General features: G+C 42.9%; 1 protein-coding gene and 1 pseudogene across 1 annotated transcript; one reads left to right on the forward strand and one right to left on the reverse strand.

Annotated features, from left to right (window-relative positions):
* Window positions 1-243: 243 nt before the first annotated feature.
* On the forward strand, window positions 244-1,341 carry LOC119726140 (E3 ubiquitin-protein ligase TRIM71-like; the record flags this gene model as incomplete). The annotated part of the gene is made up of 2 exons (XM_038197753.1): window positions 244-1,020; window positions 1,054-1,341. Coding segments are annotated over exons 1-2 (1,065 nt in total), but the record flags the coding sequence as incomplete, so codon positions are not given.
* Window positions 1,342-8,115: 6,774 nt separating this feature from the next.
* On the reverse strand, window positions 8,116-9,302 carry LOC119726861 (annotated as a pseudogene).
* Between the last annotated feature and the right edge of the window lie 2,633 nt (window positions 9,303-11,935).

The following is an 11,935-nucleotide window of genomic DNA, read 5'->3' on the forward strand; positions in this document are numbered from 1 at the left end:
CCCTTCGCCACGCCCATGGTTAAACAGTGGGGCCACCAATCGCAAGTGCCTCCCTGCACATTGGAGTTATGTCAATGTTTTAAATTAATTACATATTACGTAAACCCAAGAACTGAGAAAACAAAACATGTTGACAATGTTTGAGATGAGTAATAGGATCATTTTATAGATTGAAGTGAACCTTTGACACTTTTATCCATTTTCTTAGGTTAAAAACAACACTTGATTCTTCAAGAAGTCAAGATGGCATTTAGAGTTACAGCCCAATCAGTGTTAGAGAAGATTAGTGTGGATCATCTGGAATGCTCCATCTGCACCAACCGTTTCAGGCAGCCCAAACTGCTGGACTGTTTGCATAGTTTTTGCCTGCAATGCCTCCACGACCTCAGACAGAGCCAAGATCCTAGTGGTACAAAGCTGACATGTCCTCTGTGCAGACGTGAAACCATGTTGAAAGGGTCTGGGGTTGCTGATCTCCCGAATAACTTTGCATTCAGTGCCCTGGTGGAGGAAGTTACAATGCAGGAAAACCTACTGGAAGGTCAAGGGTCAAAAATTAAATGTCAAAACTGTGATGAGGAGAATCAGGCAGTTTCGAGATGCATGGACTGTGATAATTTCCTGTGTGAAGAATGTCAAAAGGCTCATGGACGTATGGCTGTCATGAAATCTCATAAAATCTATACACTGGCTCAATTTCAATCAGGAGAGATTGTCTACAAGAGTAAACTAAGAGAAGAAGTTCCTAAATGTGGCAAGCATCCAGATCAGAATCTCAATGTCTACTGCAACACATGCCAGCAAGTCATTTGCACAACTTGCTCGGTACTTGATCATGCAAAACACTCACTCACTGGATTACCTGAGGCGGCAGAGAAATGTAAGAAGAAGGTCACAGAAATGGTCCAGAAAAGTGAAAGAAGAAAAACACAATTGAGCACTACCATCAAGGAGACGTCCAAATCTCGCGAGGAGCTGGACGCCATGTTTGCCAACACTCAAAAGAAAATCTCCAAAAAGGCTCAACAGGAGATTGCTAAGCTCCAACAGGAGGTTGCAAAGATCCAAAAGGAGATTACAAAGATCCAAAAGGAAGAACAGAAATTGTTGAAAGAGACAGACACAATTTATAAAGACAAAACCATAGCTTTTGAAGCTGTTCAAGCAACCAACAGGAAAGAGGTAACACAGACAGAGCACAAGCTGGAGGAGGTCAAACAACTCATGAATCAAGCAAGTTGCTATGAGATTCTTGAACTTCAACAGAAGCTCTTGCATAACCTCAGTGAATTGACAGGGAAACAGCCACAGCAAGTTCCTGACAAGTTGACCTTCATGGACTTTGAGGAAGGTGAGAGGTCACTTGGGAGACTCATTCTGGAGGAAGAGCCACAGGCTGCAGCAAAGCAATCACCAAGACCTGAAAGATCATATATGAAGGAGAAATGGGAACTGAAGACTGATGTCAAGAACTTTGGATTAAGACACACATCTATATCACATGTTGCAGCACTCTCTAGCAATAAAATACTTGCACTATCTAATGCAATTATTGACCCTACATCCCCATGGGGTATGCAAAATGAACATGCAATATTCACAGTTTCAATTCCCAAAAGTCATCAGGAACCATCTCCTATCCCACAAAGGCTACAGACATTTGGACTCAAAAATGATCTAAGGTGCATTGCAGTGAGCAAGGATGACACACTCCTTGCTCTAGATGGTGCATTAGTCAAGGTCTTCAACAAGCAACATCTGCTCCTCCATCAAAAATTCACACCAGGTAGAGGGTCAGACAGCCAACCAACATGCCTTGCAGTGGATGATAGCAATCTGATAGCAGTGGGTTACAGAAGCAAGGATGAGATATCTCTACACAACTCAGATGGATCCCTCATCAGGAGACTGCCTGCTCCAATGATAGAGGATTATCTGACAATGTACAATCACCGCCTAATCTACACAATATCCTACAAGAAAAGGTTGGTATGTGTAGACTACTATGGTGCCAGTGTATTCTCAGTTGACATGACCAGCAACATGCCCGGCTGGGGTTGGTACCCTACTGGTGTGTGCTGTGACAGTGATGGCAGCATCTATGTTGCTGTGTGCGGACATCCAACAGGCGATATTCTGCATTACAGTCCTGATGGCAAGTACATTGGATGTGTGATCAAGGGATGTAGTAATCCATATGGCATCACATTCACACCAGAGGGTGATCTGGTAGTGGCTGCAGGAGAGTCTGTACAGGTCTATCACCGAGTGTAAGGACAGATTAATTAAACTGGGGCTATCCAGTGTATCCACCAACCACTTCCATCAGACATTGAACATTGTTATCATTGACAAAGAACTTTAAAGTTCATTCCCTTAAACAACATTCTTCAATACTGTATATTTGGTTTATTTCTAAGGTCTTTGGTCTCTGTATGTGTTGACTCTAATACCTCAACCACTTCCATTTTGGAAAATCTTGGACTTCAACACCCAGCCTACTTTCTATAAAATCTTAGATCTGTTGGCCCAATAATGAGAGCAAAGGAATGAACCTTCAAATTGTTTACAAATAGGGCAGATTGCGCATTTAAAAAAAACATTACAAATGAGAGGGAAAGTATCACCACTAGAGGGCAATTCAATTTTCTCAGATTCGTCTCAACAAATGCAAAAACAATACATGACGTGTTTTCCAAGTATAAGATAAACATGTAACCCCACTCCTGTATAATATGTAAACATTTCCTTAAATTTTGTTATTCAATTTTTCAATTATTGGGAAAATTGTTGAGTTTAAATGAATGCAACTTACTTTTGAATGAGAAAGATTTTGCACCTTTTGAACACGAGACAACAGTAAATACTTAAAAGCAACTGGATAAAATGTGTGATTTTGAACTCAAGCAATAGTTTCAAAGTAAATCATCCCTTGGTTGTCTCTTTCACAGTGCTTTCTGAGTGCCTCATCAAATTAATATCAGTTTCATTACATTTACAACCAAGTTGAAAATGAAAACCTTGTGCATTCTTACAATGATACATGGATGTGACTAGTGTACATTTGTAAATTGAAATCTTGTTTGTTGCCTTTCTTAAATGTGAGTTTATTGAATACTACAATATAATATGCATGTGGAATATTCTATAAATTTTGGGTCCACTTTTTCCTGTCCCTATACGATCTGGTGGCCCAATAATGATAGTAAAGGAATGACCCTTCACATTGTTTGCAAATAGGGCAGAGTGTACATTTTAAAAATATTACAAACGAGAGGGAAAGTATTACCACGAAAGGCAATTCAATTTTCTCAGATTAGTCTCAGCAAATGCAAAGTCAATGCATGATGTGTTTCTAAGTATTAGATATAACCCTACTCCTGTATAAAATGTAAACATTTCCTTAGACAAAAGTAAATACTCAAAAGCAACTGGATGAAATATGTGTGATTTTGAACTGAAGGGATAGTTTAAAAGTAGATCATATGCCATCCCTTGGTTGGCTCTTTCACAGGGCTTTCTGAGTGCCTTATCAAATTAATATAAGTTTCATTACATTTACAACAGAGATGAAACTCGCAAATGGCAAAAAAATCGGAAAATAGGCCGAACAAAATACGTGTCCGAAATCTGGGCCGCACTGCAGTTACACATGTACATGCATGTACAATACACTTCATGCCCAATTTCCGGACACCAACTCCTGCTTTAGTTTCGATTCAAACAACAATTTTACGATGAAAAAAAAATGGTCAGTGTTTTCATTGCATAAAATGCCTGAATAACGGTTAGAGTAATGGAGTCATCAATAAAGAAGTTCACTTCTTACTTGAAAAAGTCGAGGGAAAAGTCCGAAAGACAAGGGCACCGTTCATGGTGCTTCAATCATGTCCATGATTCAACCACACAACTCCACTACTCCACTTGCATTCTTACGTGGGGAAAAATCAGGCATTATCGTCTTTCTCGTCCAACAAATGCCAGTGAAATGTTTCGCTAATGCTCTCTTCGCTATCCTTGAGATAATCATCACGATTTTTAAAGCATTGCATTTTGTACAACTAAATCTGAAACCTCAGAAAATCGCACAACATAATGATTTTATCCACTGGATCGTTCACAAGGCCACCGGTTCCCGACCCGCCATGTGCTAGCAGACGGTATGGTGCGGTACGTACACCGGTACCATTGCATATATTCGCACGCACGTGCGACACGGTGATTTTTCCATGTCGCCTGTCAATGTTTAACCTTTTGTCCAGCCGGAGAAGGCTCCGATCAGTGTTATGCCCTGTGTTTCTACCGTTGAAACACCCAATAACGACTGGTGAAAGAAATTAAAACTACGTTCGCGATGATTTAAATGTGCCATTTCCATCGACTTTTCATCGACTTTTCTTCGAAATTATGATTGAAATAAAATGACATTTTGTGAAAAAAATTGTTACAAAATCAAATTTTGTGGGACACACTGTAAAAAAATTGGAAATTTCGTTGGAAAATTCAAAAAGTCGGATTTCCGATTAAAATCGGAAAAGTTTCATCTCTGTTACAACCACGTTGAAATGAAAACCTTGTGCATTCTACTGCAATGATACATGTATGTTTGTAAATGTGGTTTAGTATGATGGATTAACATTTGTAAATTAAAATCTAGTTTGTTTGCCTTTCTTAAATGTGATTTTTAAAATACTATTTATTATAGAAGATTTGCAACATTCTATGAATTTGGGGTTCACTTTTTCCTGTCCCTATACGTCTGGCATCTACGATTTTGTAATTGAAGATGCACTCCTTTATGTGTGTACTCTTCCTCCAAGAATGCTTCTGTGAATCAAATGACCTACCCAACAAATATTAATTCGTTTGAAGTCACTTTTAAGCCACTTGAATGGCAAAATATATAAATTCAGAGGTTACAGGGACAGTAAAAATGTCCGACTTTGGACCCTAAATGTATAGAATGACCTACTTGTGAGAGGTTCTGTATCATTACAATAATAGTTTAGTTTATTCCATAAATGATAGAGGCTTTTGCTTCTTTGAATAAGTATTGGCTTGCTACATGCTGATAGACCAAGTAGTCTAAATGAAGCAATAAGCATTTGCTTTCATTACAGAATATCTCTCCAAGAGAATGCATGACAACAATGGCATTTCAGCAAAGATCCAAAGTCTGTTATTTTACCAATCAGCATCTCACATATGTTTCAGCAGCATTTTCCACTGGACATGTTACAACTCTGCTCCTCGTGTTATTTGCATACATAATGAGGGCTGCCTGTTGTACACCAATGATGCCACTCAAAAAGATATATTTGTATTTTATCATTTATAGACCACTTAATTTGGAAGCCGTTGTTATTGTTTCACTAGTTAGTTCATTCACTGTATATTTTGTCGAAGACATTTTTAAAAACGTTTTCTGAGAACATACATGTAGCAACAATGATTTCATGAAACAACCGTCTTTTCTCAGTTGTCGTTTGTTTACATTTAAGACCATTTTGTTTTCGACTAAAACATAATATCAGTGGTTTCCCCAACATATATATTTGTACATAATGGTAGAGGGGATTATCAAGTAATCAGATTTGTGAACACATTTTCTCTTGATTTTTTTATCTCCTGATTGACCGCGTTTGAATATTGTTAACGTGCTCTCAAAATATATTGAGAATGTAACTATGGTAGCAGACCAGTAAATAAACTTCCATAGACCCCAATGGTAAAAGCTCCCACTTCAGAAATTTGGGAAAAATACTCACAACTCTCCAAGGTGTTCCAGACACACATCAAATGAAAGCTTATTTCATCATCTTTCATTTTCTTTTCAATTTTCGGGGGGTCAACTGATGACTTTTAGGAGAAATTTCCATCTGAAGATGATCACCCCTGAAAATAGTCCTGAAGCCCATCGCCATTTTGAAAAATGATGCCTACACTCCATTGCAAAATAGCGCGCTTTTAGGGTCCAAGCTCCCAGTCCTGTGCACGGCTTCCACCCATATTTTTTACAAACCCTCAAGTTCATGGCCCACAGCATGCTCAAATACTGAAGATTTTGAGGGCATGCAAATCGTGATTTGGCCGGCGTAGGCAATTTCGGACCGATTTACTGGTGTGCACCCCTATGACCTTAGAAAATTAGTCAGGCTTGTTGAGGTCTAGTACCACGTATTGCGAGCACAAAAAACCAGGGTGCATTCAAGTACCCACCACACCTATAGATAACTTATAAATATCACACATTCTATGGGAGTGAAATGTACGCGATCTGGAACTTTCTTTAAGGTACCAGCAACATAACTAGGGTTAAGCTTCTAGGGGGCACCTGGGGATTCACCAATTTTTTTGAAAGGGGGGGGGGTAAGGAAGGTAACAGGTACATTTGTTATGAGCAATTCAAGATTTCAAATGGAGTGGGGGGAGAGACACGTGGCCCATAGTTACTCCAATGAAAGGTATAAAGAAATATGAATTGTAACGTCACATCCAGTTTAACAGTCCCTTTCATATTACAATTAGCACTAGTTATGAACCAATAAAAGGTTTGAATGGTATCAACCCAAATTGCCTAATGTTGCAGTCCACTCTTTTCTGAATAAATTGAAATATAAAATTGTTTTGTAGGAATGAAGCCTTAACACTAGTCTGAGTATCACCCGTTGTATCACCCTCTCTGTCTCTGGCCCAACGTCTGATATATCTATGCATGCAAATTAATGCGACCCCGCGCGCCAGCCATGAGTCGACATGACATCATTTCAATCTCAAATCTGGACGTAGCTGTTTATTGGTCAATTTTGATGCCATGTTTTTGTAATACAGCAACGGACATAGAGATCCAATAAAATCTGACATTGGCTTTCAAAACTGTTAATATACAGGAACGCTGACCGTGGGTGAAACTTTAATGCACAAGAGGGCATTCTCATTACGTCTGTTATTCAAAATACTATATGATGATAATTCAAAGTCACAGGATGTTTGGGCATCGCGTAACGTATCGATACAGTCCGCTTGACGTAGGCTATTTTTGCTAACATAATTTACAACGTAAAAGCATAATATATGTCGTGTCTAGGTTTAATTAGATGTACATGACAGCAGGTTACCGAAGACCCGATATAGAAGGTGCCCGCTGAATGGTCAGAATCTCGAGATCAAGACACAGTCTTGTTTTGCATTAATTACTTGCCGAATCTGCTCACATATGATAGACCCTTGCTATGCATGAGAATATTCCATAGTCTACCTTAGCACCCATCTTGTCTACAATTAAGAAAAATGTAGTGCCAGTGTGCCAACAAGTGTTTGCCTCAAGAGGCCACTTTTCAACTTGACGGTCTATTTAAAAGTATACTAACTTCTACAAAATGAATAATGAAAGGTTTGCGGAAGAGAATGGTTCTGAAAAGAACCAGAGGTATAAACTCGACGTTCCGGTCAGTATGCTCTGACCGTCTTCAAAGTCAGGAGAGTGCCTAAACTCTAAGAAAGTGAATACTTAGGTAGCAAAAGGTGAAATCAATGGAGTGTGAAGTTGCATCCTGTGGGGATGCCAAGTAGACAGGATCCCTGAGCAAGCTTAGTGCCCACTGAAGTGGAACAGTAGGGTTGCAGTGTCAGTAGAGGGAGGACCTAGGGTATAGGAGACCCATCAGTCTAAGGTAGTAGCTGAGGACCTAGGGTATAGGAAACCCATCAGTCTGGAGAAGTGGGAGCCAGATGTCGTTGAGGTGAAACCCGATGTCTTGCTGAACTGTGTTGTGCTTGCAGATCTCGATGGCTTCCCGTATGCGTCTTGGATGCCAGAACTGGATCGGTGCGATGAGTTCGGCCGCATCCCAATCAACTTTGTGGTCGTTGATGTGGGAATGTTTGACAATGGCCGATTTGTCAAAATCCCCTCGCCGTCCATGTGCTCTGTGTTCCTTGAGCCTAGTGGGAAGGTTCCGACCGGTTTCGCCGATGTAGACTTTGCCGCATTCGCATGGAATGCGGTAGACTCCCGGCTTGGAAGAGGAGTCCTGCTTGTCCTTGTGAGTATGGAGGCTGCCTTGTAGCTTGTTGCCAGATGAGTGGTACACCTTGACGCCGGCTTGCCGGAGGATGCGTTGCAGATGATGAGAAGCTGGACCTATGTAAGGAAGAGTGACTGAGGGAGATACAGTGGGAGGACCTTGGGTATAGGGGACCCGTTGGTCAGGTTTGCTGATCTTGATGCGGTTGGGTTTGTAGCCGTTCCGTTGTAGTGACGTCTGGATGTGCTTGAGTTCACGCTTGAGGTTGTCTTGGTCGCAGACCTCAAAGGCTCTCTGTACTAGGGTGCGGTTGACCGATGACTTGATGCTGGGGTGATGGAACGACCGCTGGTGGAGATAGCAGTCGGTGTGGGTGGGTTTCCTGTAGACATTGTGTCCCAGGGTGCCATCTGGATTCCTGGAGATCTTGACGTCCAGGAAAGGAATGGTGCCATGCTGTTCTTGTTCCATGGTGAAGCTGATGCTGGTGTGTTGCTTGTTGAGGTGCTGGAGGAAGTCTTGGAGTGTGTCCGGGCCATGGGGCCACACTACGAAGGTGTCATCAACGTAGCGTAGCCACAGGCTCGGCCGAAGATCCGCTGTGAGTAGGGAGGAAGACTCGAACTCCTCCATGAAGATGTCGGCTAGGACCGGGGATAAAGGAGATCCCATGGAGGTCCCAGCCGTTTGCTCGTGGAACTTGCCTTGCCACTGAAAACAACTGGAAGAAATACATGTTAGTAACAGATCATGAATTTGGTCGGGGGACAGGTCTGTGCGTTCAGCGAGAGTGGTATCATGTTCAAGTCTTTCCTTAGCTAGTTTGCAGGCCTCGCCTGTGGGAACATTGGTGAAGAGTGAGACGACGTCAAAACTGACAAGCAAGTCAGTGGGTTGGACAGTGAGGTTTCTGGTGATGCTGACAAACTGGGGAGAGTTGGACACATGGTGTGGTGTCTGACCCACCAAGGGTCTGAGGATTTTGGCTAAGTGTTGGGCTGTGTGGTAAGTGGGGGAACCTCGAGAGGCAACTATGGGGCGCAGAGGGATCTCAGGTTTGTGAATCTTTGGTTGACCAAAGAACCTGGGACAGATCGAACTGGAGGGTCTGAGTCGTCTGTAGAGGGGGGTGGATAATGCATCTGCTCGATGCAAGAGGAGAAGTTGGCTGGCAACCCGCTTCTCGATGGCAGGGATGGGGTTCTTGGGGAGTGGGCGGTATGAACCAGAAGAAAGTATGTCTTTTACCTTGTTGCTGTAGTCCTCCCTGTCCATGACGACGGTGGCGTTGCCCTTGTCCGCTGTGAGGATGTGGATGGAGTTGTCTCGGCGAAGGTCACTGACAGCGAACCGCTCTGTTTTGGTCAGATTAGGTTTAGCTGGGCGAGCCTGTGGCTACGCTACGTTGATGACACCTTCGTAGTGTGGCCCCATGGCCCGGACACACTCCAAGACTTCCTCCAGCACCTCAACAAGCAACACACCAGCATCAGCTTCACCATGGAACAAGAACAGCATGGCACCATTCCTTTCCTGGACGTCAAGATCTCCAGGAATCCAGATGGCACCCTGGGACACAGCGTCTACAGGAAACCCACCCACACCGACCGCTATCTCCACCAGCGGTCGTTCCATCACCCCAGCATCAAGTCATCGGTCAACCGCACCCTAGTACAGAGAGCCTTTGAGGTCTGCGACCAAGACAACCTCAAGCGTGAACTCAAGCACATCCAGACGTCACTACAACGGAACGGCTACAAACCCAACCGCATCAAGATCAGCAAACCTGACCAACGGGTCCCCTATACCCAAGGTCCTCCCACTGTATCTCCCTCAGTCACTCTTCCTTACATAGGTCCAGCTTCTCATCATCTGCAACGCATCCTCCGGCAAGCCGGCGTCAAGGTGTACCACTCATCTGGCAACAAGCTACAAGGCAGCCTCCATACTCAAAAGGACAAGCAGGACTCCTCTTCCAAGCCGGGAGTCTACCGCATTCCATGCGAATGCGGCAAAGTCTACATCGGCGAAACCGGTCGGAACCTTCCCACTAGGCTCAAGGAACACAGAGCACATGGACGGCGAGGGGATTTTGACAAATCGGCCATTGTCAAACATTCCCACATCAACGACCACAAAGTTGATTGGGATGCGGCCGAACTCATCGCACCGATCCAGTTCTGGCATCCAAGACGCATACGGGAAGCCATCGAGATCCGCAAGCACAACACAGTTCCGCAAGACATCGGGTTTCACCTCAACGACATCTGGCTCCCACTTCTCCAGACTGATGGGTCTCCTAAACCCTAGGTCCTCAGCTACTACCTTAGACTGATGGGTCTCCTATACCCTAGGTCCTCCCTCTACTGACACTGCAACCCTACTGTTCCACTTCAGTGGGCACTAAGCTTGCTCAGGGATCCTGTCTACTTGGCATCCCCACAGGATGCAACTTCACACTCCATTGATTTCACCTTTTGCTACCTAAGTATTCACTTTCTTAGAGTTTAGGCACTCTCCTGAAGACGGTCAGAGCATACTGACCGGAACGTCGAGTTTATACCTCTGGTTCTTTTCAGAACCATTCTCTTAGTTGAGAAATTATTCGCCCATGGTGTTTCCGCAAACCTTTCATTATTTTATAGTATCTTCACCATGCAAAGCCTCAAATCTTACTTTCTACAAAATGAACTTACCTGTACATGGAAGTACATTGGGGAATCTGTTCTTGTTTTCGCAGACAGGTTTCTTGGCTTCCTCACAGTTGACTGCCACTGACATTTCATATACATGTACATGTAGCACCTACATTTCAAAGTGAACAAATTGACAACACATATACTTCATTACTTTTTCTCTTTCTAGTCAGACTTCAGTTACAATTAACAATTGTTGACTGGTGTGATGTGGGATATGACAACACCCTAGGTGTGCATATCACCTCTGGTGCTATGCATCCCGAGGGGGTTCAAAACGGCATATCCCACATCACAGCAGTCAACAATTGTATTGTTACATCGTAGATAAGAATGAAGTTTGCATGGTGAGGATAACAGCAAGGTAAGTTTGAGGTGGCACCATGTGAAATTAATCTCTTTTGTGAGTGTGTGGTGGTTCCGGGAAGAACCGGTTTTAACTCAACGTTTTGGACAGCATACTCTGTCTGTCGTCAGGAGACAAGTGTTAACCCCAGTTTTCATAATGAAAAGTAGCGCGCTTCTGCTCAACAGGAAATGTCCACACAAGCTTTAACGTAGGGAAATGACCACAAAGATTTGACACTAAATTTTGACACCAAATTCCTTGTATCTTCAGAACAGACGGTCGCACAAATCTGGTGGTTGCAGATTATGAAAATTCATTCTTATGGCTTCAAGTCTATCTATATCTGGCTTGGAATGGCAGATAAACCACTGATCATTTTCTTATTGAAAATGTGGGGGCTGAGGCAATTGCCAATGGAGCGGAACAGAAAATGACCGTTTGTGACAGACCTTTGGTTGTTTATCTCAACGTATCTCAAGAGCCCAATGTCACAGCACACTGGGGGTAGCGGTTTTGTAAAGAAGATGAAGTTCTCTTTCCATTCATGTAAGACTCAATTTCATTGGTTAAGAAACCACTGATCATTTTTTCGTCAAAGTTTTCCCCCAATGACTGGATTTCTTGCAGAGGTCAGTTGTGTGAGTGCACGTGTCCAGCGTATTGCATGTGGTATGCAAACCGCAAGGTCAATTGGGCAAGCTGTGGAGCTGTCTCACACACATTGATCTTTTGCGCGTTTGGGCCCCAAACTTTTCATTATACCTCCCCAAAAAACCTGCAATCTGACATGTCTGATATATGATTGCTCGGAATGTGACACAACAAACAACTTACAAGTAGTGTTCAGCCATCACACCAAAAAT

This window comes from Patiria miniata, unplaced genomic scaffold (assembly GCF_015706575.1).
Source record: "Patiria miniata isolate m_02_andy unplaced genomic scaffold, ASM1570657v1 HiC_scaffold_2, whole genome shotgun sequence".
Lineage (NCBI taxonomy): Eukaryota > Metazoa > Echinodermata > Asteroidea > Valvatida > Asterinidae > Patiria > Patiria miniata.